The sequence below is a fragment of the Leucoraja erinacea genome, chromosome 10, assembly GCF_028641065.1.
Source record: "Leucoraja erinacea ecotype New England chromosome 10, Leri_hhj_1, whole genome shotgun sequence".
Classification (NCBI taxonomy): domain Eukaryota; kingdom Metazoa; phylum Chordata; class Chondrichthyes; order Rajiformes; family Rajidae; genus Leucoraja; species Leucoraja erinaceus.
The window spans coordinates 51,705,983-51,718,475 of record NC_073386.1 but is presented as its reverse complement, the minus strand read 5'-3'; the positions used below and the strand labels follow the sequence as shown (position 1 = coordinate 51,718,475).

The following is a 12,493-nucleotide window of genomic DNA, read 5'->3' as shown; positions in this document are numbered from 1 at the left end:
ATGTTTTAGGTGGAGTTTGAAGAAGGATCCCAACTTAAATCGACACTTATCCACGTCCTCCACTTTGCTTCATTGACCTGCTTTCTTTCTTCAGTACTTTTTGATTTTCACATCTTTCTATCCTTTACTATCTAACTTCTTTTTCTTATTCTAATCTTTTTTCAATGTAACAAAAAAAAAAAAAGTTGTACATAAAATGTATTATGAAAATATATATTAGGCACTTTGGTGCCATATGATAGTAATTACTTCTAATAAAATAAATTATTTAAAATAAAAAAAATAAAAAATAAAAAAAATTCTCCTCTCATATGACTAAGATCTTCCCAGAAATGATTTAGACACAAAGTACTGGAGTAACTCAGCGGAGTTGACCTTGCTTCTCCAATGACATGGCAAGGTGATGTTTTAGGTGGTAACCTTTCTTCAGTTTGAAGAAGGATCCCGACTTAAATCGACACTTATCCACGTCCTCCAGGGATGCTGCCTGACCTGCTGAGTTACTCCAGTACTTTTTGATTTTCATTATTGTAAACCAGCATCTGCAGTTCCTTATTCATTGTAAACGACTTAATGGGTAGGGTAGGGTGCGAAGAAGGTCTCCCACCTGAAAAGTCGCTGGTTTGTGCTTTGTTTTTGGAACTGCAGATGCCAGCAATTCCTTGAATCTATACCCTACGATTATCGTTGGCATGGGCGATACAATTTTCATAGACGTGATTTGAGAACTCACTGTAGAGGTTGAAACTTGCTGTTTCTGCATGTCATACACACAAAAAAGAACCAAAGGTCGATGCCTTATTACACAAACAGATGGCATGTCAGCGCATGAGGGTCGGCACTGTGGCGCAGCGGTAGAGTTGCTGCTTCACTGCCCCACAGACCCGGGTTCGATCCTGACTGCGGGTGCTGTCTGTACGGAGTTTGTACTGTTTCTCCCTGTGACCGCGCGGGTTTTTGTCCGGTGGCCATTTCCTCCCATCCCAAAGACGGCCGGGTGATGCAAGGCCACTTTGCTCCAAGAAGGAACTGTTGTTGCTGGAAAATCGGACGTACACAAAAAAGCTGGAGAAACCAGCGGGTGCAGCAGCATCTATGGGCGAAGGAAATAAGGGTTTCAGCCCGAAACGTTGCCTATTTCCTTCGCTCCATAGATGCTGCTGCACCCGCTGAGTTTCTCAAGCTTTTTTGTGTACCTCAGGTTTGTAGGTTGATTGGCCTTCTGTAAATTGTAAATTGTCCCCAGTGTGTAGGATAGTGCTAGTATATGGGGTGATCGCTGATTGGTGCGGTCTCGGTGGGCCGAAGGGCCTGTTTCCGCGCCGTATCTCTAAAGTGGTGAACTAAGGCTTCAATGTCTCCGTCTTATGAGCCAGACTCCTGACTTTCTGTTGCCTTCCCCAGCTGTTTGCCGTTACCCCCTTGGGATGTCTGGAGGGCAAATCCAGGATGAAGATATCACCGCCTCCAGTCAGTGGTACGACTCGACAGCAGCCAAGCACGGCCGGTGAGTTGCCGATTCCTGCTCTCAGTGGCCGCTTAAATACCGTGGGTCTTGTACATCACCGACTCAGTGACTGCTCCCAGCCTAGTGGTTTGGTAACAACGCAGGGACGCATGGCTTTAGGGGCAAATAAAATAGATATAAAGGATTATCGTACAGGGCCGGAGATGGACATTTGACCCATTTCGTAAGGAGAAGGAGGGAGGGAGGGAGAAAGAGGGGAGGGAGAGGGGGAGGGAAAGAATGGAAAGGAGAGAGAAGTGGAGAGGGAGTGGGGGAGTGAAGGAAGTAGGAGAGAGGGGGAAGGGAAGAGTTGGCAAGGGAGAGAGGGTGGGAACTTGAGTGCGGGAGAGAGAGATGGAGTGGGAGGGAGAGAGAAAGGGAAGGTGATGGTGGGGGAGAGAGGGAGGTAGGGAGAGAGAGAGAGGGAGAGAGGGAAGGAAGGGCTGGAAGGAGAGGGATGGATTTGGGGAGAAGGAGAGAGGGAAGTTGGAAGGAGAGAGAGAGAGGGAAAGAGAGGAGTGTAAGAAGGAGATAGGGAGGGAGAGGAGTGTGTGGGGGAGAGAGAGAGGGCAGCCCAGCTGGTCCATGCTCCCCCATGGCCCCTGGTGATGAAACGGTTGCGAGCAATAATTCCTTGACTTTGGGCGCCACGGTGGCAGAGCGGTAGAGTTGCCGCCTTCCAGCGATTATAGCGTTAGAGACCTGGGTTCGATCCTGACTACGAGTGCTTGTCTGTACGGAGTTTGTACATTCTCCCCGTGACCTGCGTGGGTTTTCTCCGGGTTCTCCAGTTTCCTCCCACACTCCAAAGACGTGCAGGTTTGTAGATGTTTTTTTGGCTTTCCATCACAGCGATGTGATGGATGTTTATGTAAATTATGTTGTGTCTTGGGTCTATTTGTTTGTAATGTATGGCTGCAGAAACGGCATTTCGTTTGGACCTCAAGGGGTCCAAATGACAATTAAATTGAATCTTGAATCTTGAATCTTGAGATCAACTGGCTTGGTACAAATGCAAAAAAATTGTTCCCAATGTAGGATAGTGTTAACGTGCGGGGATCGCTGGTGAGTGGGCTGAAGGGCCTGCTCAAAGGCTCTGTGTCTCTAAACTAAACTAAAAACTCTTGTTCGTTCACTCTCGTCTCTTGAAGCGAGTGGCTTTACTTTAGTCCTTGGCTTCACTGAACATGCTCTGCGACTGATGAGCCATGCGGGCTGACAAAGTCTTGCTTCCTTGCATCCCTAGACTGGACCTAGAAGGAGGAGATGGAGCCTGGTGCCCACAAGGGCCGGTGAACCCACACGATACGGAGTTCCTGCAGGTTGACCTGCGGAGCCTGCACTTTATTACCCTGGTGGGAACCCAGGGCCGGCACGCCAGAGGCCACGGCAATGAATTTGCCCAGACCTACCGCCTGGACTACAGCAGGGATGGAAACCGATGGAACTCGTGGAAAAATCGATTCGGCAAACAGGTACATTCCAGTCTCGAGGCTGGAGAAATAGCGTCTCAATGGCAGTTCAGAAGCCTTGATATTTTTCCACCAGAGGGTGGTGAATGTGTGGAATTCATCGCCACAGACGGCTGTGGAGGCCACGTCAGTGGGTATATTTAAGGCAGAAATTGACAGATTCTTGATCAGTACGGGTGGCAATGGTTATGGGGAGATGGCAGGAAAATGGGTTGAGTGGGAAATATAGATCAGCCATCATTGAATGGCAGAGTAGACTTGATGGGCCGAATGGCCTTATTCAGCTCCTTTCCCATTTCAGGGACAATTTGGCATTGCCACCATTGAATCTCCTTCCCAGTATCAATATGCTGTGGCTAATATTGACCTGAAACTGTAACGTGGCTATAATGTGGCTAGAAAAACAGGTCAAAGGCACGGAATCTGAAACGTTGGAGGTTGAGGGGACACCTGATGCAAGTGTATAAAATTATCAGAGGCATAGATAGGGTAGACAGTCAGAATCTTTTTTTCCCCCAAGGTGGTAATATCAAAGACTGCTTTAAGATGAGAGAGTAGAGATTTAAAGGAGATGTGCAGGGCAGGTTTTCAGGGCTGGAGACCCAGTTCGATCCCGACCTCAGGTGCTGTCAATGTGGAGTTTTCACGTTCTCCCTGTGACAGCGTGGATTTCGTTCACGCTAGTTCTACCCTGCTCACTCGGGATAATTTAACAGAAGCCAATTAACCCACAAACCTGCATGTTCTTGGAATGTGGGAGGGAACCGGAGCACCCGGAGAAAACCCTTCCACAATCCAAAGACGTGCAGGTTTGTAGGTTATTTGGTTTCTGTACATTGTCCCTAGTGTGTTGGATAAAACTAGTGCAAGGGTGATCATTGTCAGCGTAGACTCGGTGGGTCAAAGGGCTTGTTTCCATGCTGTATCTCCGAACTAAACTCCTAAGACGGCGTCTTCCAAATCCACCATGTCAACCTGGTGGAAATCCGGACAGCAAAATCATACGAAACGATAGAACGTATTTATCCCAGAGGGAAAATTGATCTGCCAACAGTCATAAACACATAGGTCTGTGTAACACCCACTCGCCTGACTTCAGTCTGAAGAAGGGTCTCGATACGAAACATCACCCATTCCTTCGCTCCAGAGATGCTGCCTGTCCTGCTGAGTTGCTCCAGCTTTTTGTCCTGTCACCACCCCCTCACACTACCCCCCCACATCACCCCCCCCACACTATCCCCCCACACCACCCCCCCACATCACCCCCCATACCACCCCCGAGCCACACTCCTCCTGACTTAGCACATGGAAACCAGAACCAGGGGCCACAGTTTAAGAATAAGGAGCAAACCATTTAGAACGGAGACGATGAAACCCTTTTTCTCACAGAGAGTTGTGAGTCTGTGGAATTCGCTGCCTCAGAGGGCGGTGGAGGCAGGTTCTCTGGATGCTTTCAAGAGAGAGCTAGATAGGGCTCTTAAAGATAGCGGAGTCAGGGGATATGGGGAGAAGGCAGGAACGGGGTACTGATTGGGGATGATCAGCCATGATCACATTGAATGACGGTGCTGGCTCGAGTGGTCGAATGGCCTCCTCCTGCACCTATTGTCTATTGAAAAGTGATGCGTGGGGCGGCGCGACCAACATCGCAGTGGCCTCTGCAGTCTGTCTGTGTATTTTTTATTTTTTTGTCCTGTTGAGGGTTTAGTTTGTAGCGGGTTTTTAAATGTGTATATGTGGGGGGTGGGGGAAACTTTTAAATCTCTTCCCTGCATGGAGACCCGACCTTGTCCCTGTCGGGTCTCCGTTGCCGTTGGGGCCTAGCGCCGTGGAGCGGCCTCCAACCGGAACGACCTGGAGGCTCAAGTCACGGAGCCTGTGGAGCTGCGGAGCTGTGGATTTGCCGCAGACTTGCCAGCGCCCGCCGGGGGCTCCAACACCAAGTCCCGGGGCAGGGCCTTACATCGCCCGGCGTGGCTTTGAGTGGCCGTGGGACTTGCTAGCGCCCGCCGGGGGCTTTGACCTCGACTTTGGGAGAGGAATGGAAAGCAGAGGAGAGACAAGACTTTGCCTTCCATCACAGTGAGGAGAAGACTCACTGTGATGGATGTTTGTGTAAATTGTGTTGGTGTGTGTCTTGGTTCTTTTCTTGTATGGCTGCAGAAACCAAATTTCGTTTGAACCTCATGTGAGGTTCAAATGACAAATAAAAGGTATTGTATCATATTGTATTGTATTGTATTATTGCCATTTAATTGTCTCATGCTTTCTTCTTCTTCAGATAATTGAAGGAAATGTCAACCCGTATGATCCAGTGTTGAGGGATCTGGAGCCTCCAATGATAGCTCGATTTGTCAGGTTCATACCAATTACTGATCACTCAATGAGTGTGTGTATGAGAGTGGAACTCTATGGATGTGAATGGTTAGGTAAGTGAATGGGCCGAATGGCCTACTCCTGCACCTATTGTCTATTGCCCATCGAATCAGACCTTTAAATCCCAAACTACCCAGCCAATCACCCAGACTTACACATTCAAATGGGCAGTGTGTAGATGAGAGGGTGGGTGGGGAGACGGGACTTGGAAAGATTATACTGAGATACAGATAGAGAGATACACTGTGGACAGCTTGGTTGCAAGCTCAGGTACAGTCTTTATGCGGATTGGATAGCACGCAACAAAATAAGCTTTTCACTGTACCTCCGCACACAGGGCAGTTAAGTATTAAACTAAACTAAACTAAAGCATGGAAACAGACCACTTGGGACACCGATTCCACGCTAACCATCTGAAGATCTGAAATGTCACCTCTTCCTTTTCTCCAGAGATGCTGCCTGACCCGCTGAGTTATTCCAGTATTTTGTGTCTATATGTTCTGACCATCAACCACCCATTGACACTAATCCTACTCTAATCTACATTTTTTCCCCGCACATTGTTATCAATTCCCCTCAAGTTCTACCACTCACTTCTAAACAAGGGACAATTTAGAGAGGGCCAATTAACCTGCAACCCAGAGGAAACCCACATGGTCGCAGGGAGAATGGGTAAATTCCACACACGGACAGCACCCGTGGTCAGGATCGAACCCGGGTCTCTGGTGCTGTGAGTCTGCGGCTCTACCCACTATGCCACATTGCTACCCCTAGAGTTGAGGAGGTGACGTACATATACAGGGAGAGATGAGCTTTTAACACTAAGGAATGGTATTAAAGGAGAGATATGTGAAAATCACTGCAAATAATATAAAGAGGTGAACTTATCCACACTATCTACACAATGCAGATCACCATAAGATAGACACAAAATGCTGGAGTAATTCAGCGCGTCGGACAGCATCTCTGGAGGAAGGGAATAGGTGACATTTCTGGTCAAGTCCCTTCTTCAAATTGAGCCATAAACCAATTTAGTGAGACCTTGCAGTGCACATTTGGAAAAGAAGTTTTAAAAATATACCCATTCTTGCTTTTATATGCTTTGATTTTAAGTAACAAAAATTATTCATCGTTCATCCAGTCTCTCCCCAAACGTGGAGAAAATGATTAAATATATTTTATGAAGTTGCCTTTAACGACGAGAATGTTGAATTGCCTTTCTAGATGAGGAGGAATATCTTTAGCCAGAATGAAATGAAATGAAATGATTCATTGTGGTGAATCTGTGGAATTCAATGCCACAGATGGCAGTGGAAGCCAAGTCATTGGGTATTTTTTAAGGCAGATAGGTTCATGATCAGCAAGGGGCCAAAGATTCCAGGGAGAAGGTCGGAGAATAGGGTTGAGAGGGAAAAATAGATCAGCTTTACGGGAATGTTGCCAGGGTTTGAGGGCCTGAGCTATAGGGAAAGGTTGAGCAGTGTCGGACTCTAGGCTGTTCTTGGGTCAGTCCAAGAACTTTTAGGGAGATGAGGGGTGATCATACAGAGGTTTAGAGAGGGTAAAGGGCCTGTCCCACTGTACGAGTTTACCCAAGAGCTCTCCCGAGTTTAAAAAAAATCAAACTCGTGGTAAGTACGTAGAATGTACGTCGGAGCTCGGGGACGTCTCTTAGCGGCTCGTAACGCTAACGGCAGGTACTCAGGAAACGCGGTAAGCTCGGGAAGACTCGTGAAGATTTTTCAACATGTTGAAAAATGTCCACGAGAGCCCCGAGTATCTACGAGCGGCTATTACCGTAAATCTCCACGTTTGAATCAGGGGAAACTCGGGAGAACTTGAATTAGCTCGTACAGTGGGACAGCCCTATTAATGTACAGCGTACTTTCCCCAAAGCAGGAGAATCACGAAACTGTGGACATTGGTGTGAGGTGAGAGGGGAAAGATTTAATAGGAACCTAAGAGGCAACATTCTACACAAAGGGTGGTGGGTATATGGAACGAGCTGCCAGAGGAGGTAGTTGAGGCAGGTCCTATCACAACATTTGGACAGGTACATGGATAGGAAAGGTTTAGAGGGATATGGGCCAAATGCAGGCAGATGGGACTAGTGTGGGGCATGCTAGTCGGCACAGGCAAGTTGGGCCGAAGAGCCTGTTTCCACGCTGTATGACTCTACGATTGAATGGCGGAGCTGACTCGATGGGCCGAACGACCTTATTCAGGTCTTTGGTCTTATGGACTTATTATGGCTTTAACTGTAGCCCCAAAGCTGCTGATGTTCTGACCCTGGATAGACACAAAATGCTGGAGTAACTCAGTGGGACAGGCAACATCTCTGGAGAGAAGGAATAGGTGACATCAGTCCAGAGATGCTGCCTGGCCCTCTGAGTTACTCCAGCGTTTTGTGTCTATCTTTGATTTAAACCAGCATCTGTAGTTCCTTCCCACACATTGTTCTCTCTGACCAGCCAGTCCCCTGTACTACCATGCAGTGCTAAATCGTATTTCACACTTTGGAAACCTCCGTCAGCAGAGGTTGTGAAAGCTGCACAGTTTCCACGCTGTCACACTCCTAAAGAAAAAGAGATTCAGACTGACTGTAAACAAATGTGACTACCATTCTCCCTCGGGATTTAAACAAAGGCCAAGCTTTCTTCTGGATGCAAACCTCAAGGCTACTGAAATCTTGTGGGTTGGCAGCAGAGTGGATTACAAAGTGAGTCACAATCACAAGAATACTTGGTTTTGTTTTTTTCGCCCTGATTTAGGGATTGTTAACGAAGGAAGGAAGCAAAATGCTGGGGTAACTCAGAGGGACAGGCAGCATTTCTGGAGAGAAGGAATGGGTGACGTTTCGGATCGAGACCCTTCTTCAGTTCTTCAGTCTGAAGAAGGGCCTCGACCCGAAACGTCACCCATTCCTTCTCTCCAGAGATGCTGCCTGTCCCTCTGAGTTACTCCAGCTTTTTGTGTCTATCTTCGGTTTAAATCAGCATCTGCTTTCCTTCCTATACAAAGGAAGGAAGCAGTTACATTTACATGCTGTTTTATTACATCCTCAGGATAAACCCAGAGCAATCTTCTAAATGGATTGCTTCTGCAGAACAAATAAGTGTAGAGGCTGGAAAGCTGGCTTCAATGCGACAGATACTCAGCAGGTCAGGCAGCATCTGTGGAGGGAAAAGTTCATCTTTCACATTGAACATTCTTCATTAGAACGTTCTTCCTTGGAGTGCAGGAAGATGTGGGGGGGTTTTAGAGAGGTGTATAAGACCACGAGGAGAGTAGATAGAGTACAGTCTTTTATCCAGAGTAGGGGAATCAAAAAAACAGAGCATCATCACCATCATCGTTGAAAGTATCAGTGCCTTACAATGCCATGTACGACAGTGATCGCAACTTCTACTGAAGTGTGGATGGCCGTTGGCTCGCTAGGAGCTCATCCGCCCTTTGACGGGTCTTGTTTTTGGTCCTACTGGGGGTCCACAGCCCCCTCCTCACCTGGAAAACCAGGTGGGGGAGACGGTTTAGTCGCCGACTACCCGACCATGGAGCAGGTAGCACGGGGTTACATGGTACCCGTGGCGGAGGGGGAAACTCCCCCTGACCTGACACACCAAAAACCAGAGGACATAGGTTATTGTGAGAGGGGAGAGATCCTCTCCGAGAGGGTAGGATGGAACTGCAGATGCTGGTTTACACCAAAGATAGACACAACATGTTGGAGTAACTCAGTGGAACTCTGGCGAGAAGGAGCGGGTGACATTTCAGGTTGAGACCCTTCTTCACAGAGTGCACATATGGCCCGTGGAGATAGTTGAGGTAGGTACAATAACAACATTTAAAAGACATTTGGAAAAGTACATGGATAGGAAAGGTTTAGTGGGTTATGGGCCAAATGGGAGCAGCTGGGAACAGTGTAGACGGGGCATCTTTAGCCCAAGGAACTGTTTCCATGTTGTATCATTCTATGACATTAATTTAGTTTGAAGTTATGACACTAATTTAGCTTCAGTTCGGCTGTTCCCAGGATGAGGTTTTCCATACATCCAAGATGTCTTCATTCTTTATTAATGTGGTTTCACTCTTTCTGTTATAGATGGATTCCACACCTGTGTCTCCTCTGTGTCCCGTAGTTCTGCCCTCACTCCCCCTCCCCACAGATGCAACAAGGACAGAGTTTCCCTGGTCTTTACCTTTCTCCCCACCAGCCTCCGCATCCAACACATCATCCTGTGACATTCCCGTCACCTCCAATGTGATCCCATCACCAACCTACTAACTCCCACAGCTATCTAGACTATACTTCCTCTCACCCTGCCTCCTGCAAAGATTTGATCCCCTACTTCTCCCTTACAATTCTTCCATCTACACCACATCTGCACCCAAGATGAGGTGCTCATTACCAGGACATCCGAGAGGTCCTCATTCTTCAGGGAACAGGGGTTCCCTTCTTCCATCATAGATAAGGCCCTCACACGTATCTCCTCGGTACCCCACAGCTCCACTCTAGCTCCCCTGCCCCACGCTCGCAGCAGAGATAGTGTCCTCCTAGTCCTCACCTTTACCGCACCGGCCGTTGCATACAACACAAAATCCTCCGACATTTTCACCACCTCCAATATCATCCCACCACATTCACATCTTCCCATTTCCACCCCTTCCTGCCTCGCGCAGACAGAATACAATATATCATCTCCCCCCCCCCCTTTGCCCCCACCCCTACCTCCACCAAAGTAAATTAACCAGTCCACAATTCGCAACAATGTATACCTCTTAGAATCATACCATCCCTAGCCAACAATGTGCCCATCAGGGAATGTACGCATTTGCCTGAGGTCATCTGTTGCCAGTTTTGACGTCCTGGTCTTTTCTCTCCACTATGAGTCTGAAAAAGGGGCCTGATTCGAAATGTCACTTGTCCATGTTCTCCAGTGATGCTGCCTGACCTGCAGAGTTACTCCAGCATTTTGTGTCTATCTTTGAGCTAGACTTCTGTCTGGTTCTCAAATGGATTTCAAAGCAAGACTTATTTGGATTAAAGTCCCATACAAATTGGTGGATGGGGCAAATGAAATGTGCATAATGAGTCAAACTAGATAAATTACAGTAGATGAACTGCGGATGGTGTATCTCTGATGTGACTGGTTTGTGTCGTTCTACAGATGGTCTTGTGTCTTACAACTGTCCAGTGGGCCACCAAATATTCTCCTCCAAGAACCCCACAGTTTATTTGAATGATTCGGTCTACGATGGTGCAATCAGTTCAAGGTAATTGATTATGTTATTCATTTATTATATATTTTATTGATGGGCGGTACAGTGGTGCAGCGGTAGAGTTGCTGCCTCACAGTGCCAGAGACCCGGGTTCGATCCTGTCTACGGGCGCTGTCTGTACAGAGCTTGTACGTCCTCCCCGTGACCTGCGTGGGTTTTCTCCGGGTGCCACCGTTTCCTCCCACACTCCACAGACATACAGGTTTGTGGGTTAATTGGCTTAAGCAAATTGTAAATTGTCTCTCGTGTGTAGGGTGGTGTTAGTGTTGGATCGCTAGTCGGTGCGGACTCAGTGGGCCAAAGGTCCTAAAGTCTAAAGTAGGATACCCTTCGCTCCTCAACAATGTGACATTAGCTCTTTATTCCACCCATTTCATTAAAAATTAATACAACGGCTAAGATTAGAACTTCTTTGCCTCTGAAATTCCCGTTTCTACTTTTCAATACAATCCCCGAGCAATGAGTCTAACAAAGTTACAGAACCCTAAGTTCTTCCAGTGTCAAGAAGCACTCACAAACAAAACATTCATTAACACCATTCAAACTCTTAGGCACAAGGAGCTCAATGTATAAATAAACTAAAACTATTCAAACATTGTAAATCAGCCAAGACTATTATTAGTTCCTCAGATATAAGTCCCTGATGAATGAAGACCACGCACTTCTTCTGCATTATTTCGAATCTGGAGCCATTTATCTGTGAAGACTTTGCAGCAATAGACACAGAGTGGTGGAGTAACTCAGCGGGTCAGGCAGCATCTCTGGAGGACATGGATAGGTGACGTTTCGGGTTGGGACCCTTCTCCAGACTGTTTGTCGTGGGGTGAGAAAGCTGGAAGAGAGGTGGAGGTGGGACAAAACCTGGCGAGTGATAGGTGGAAGATAGAAACAAAGTGCTGGAGTAACTCAGTGGCCCAGGCTGCATCTCTGGAGAAAATGAATAGGTGATGCTGCAGGTTAGAGCCCTTCTTCAGACAGGATACCGGTGAGGTTGTCAGGAATAAAAAGGAGACTTAAGGGCCTGTCCCACTTACGCTACCTTTGCAGGTGACTGCCGGCACCCGTGATAGGTCGCCGAAATTTTCAACATGTTGAAAGATGCTACGACTCTTTGGAGACCTCTCATGACCACGGTTGTGAGAGGTTTCCTACGGTGGTGCGAGGTTGCCAAAGAGTCGTAGCGTCTTTCAATTCAATTCAATTCAATTCAACTTTAATGTCATCGCACAAATACAAGTATCAGTACAACGAAATGCAGTTTTGCGTCAGTCCGTAGTAGTTGTACATAAAGAAAAACAAAAAAAATAGAAAGAGGGAAGATACAGAATAATCAGGAAATACAGAATGATTAAACAAAGGGGACGGAGGGACCAGAGAAATCTATCGGCGGGACTCCGAGTTCAGCAGTGTGATTGTGTTGTTATAGAAGCTGTTCCTCATCCTACTAGTACGTGACCTGAGGCTCCTGTACCGCCTCCCTGATGGGAGGAGGGCAAACAGTCCATGGTTGGGGTGTGAGGGGTCTTTGATGATCTTCCCGGCCCGTCTCAGACACCGTTTTCGGTGGAGGGCATCCATGGCAGGGAGCGGGGCACCGATGATGTGCTGCGCGGTTTTCACCACCCGTTGTAGTGCCTTCCTGTCCGCAGCAGTGCAGCTGCTGTACCATACCGTGAAGCAGGTGGTCAGGATACTCTCTATGGTACAGCGGTAAAAGTTGGTCAGGATCTGGGGGGACAGGTGGGCTTTCTTGAGCCTCCTCAGGAAGTAAAGGCGCTGCTGTGCCTTTTTGATCAGCTTGGAGTTTCAACAGAGTGTAGGGCCGCCGATATGGCATCCTCTGTAGACCTGTTGGTCC

General features: G+C 47.5%; 1 protein-coding gene across 2 annotated transcripts in view; it reads left to right on the top strand.

Annotated features, from left to right (window-relative positions):
* ddr2a (discoidin domain receptor tyrosine kinase 2a) overlaps positions 1–12,493 on the top strand; it is a 139,822-nt gene that overhangs the window by 88,890 nt on the left and 38,439 nt on the right. For both annotated transcript variants that reach the window (XM_055642301.1, XM_055642300.1), the window contains exons 4-7: positions 1,405–1,507; positions 2,754–2,982; positions 5,261–5,408; positions 10,524–10,629. In XM_055642301.1, the coding sequence (XP_055498276.1) occupies positions 1,405–1,507; positions 2,754–2,982; positions 5,261–5,408; positions 10,524–10,629 (586 nt within the window). The remainder of the gene's footprint in view (positions 1–1,404; positions 1,508–2,753; positions 2,983–5,260; positions 5,409–10,523; positions 10,630–12,493) is intronic.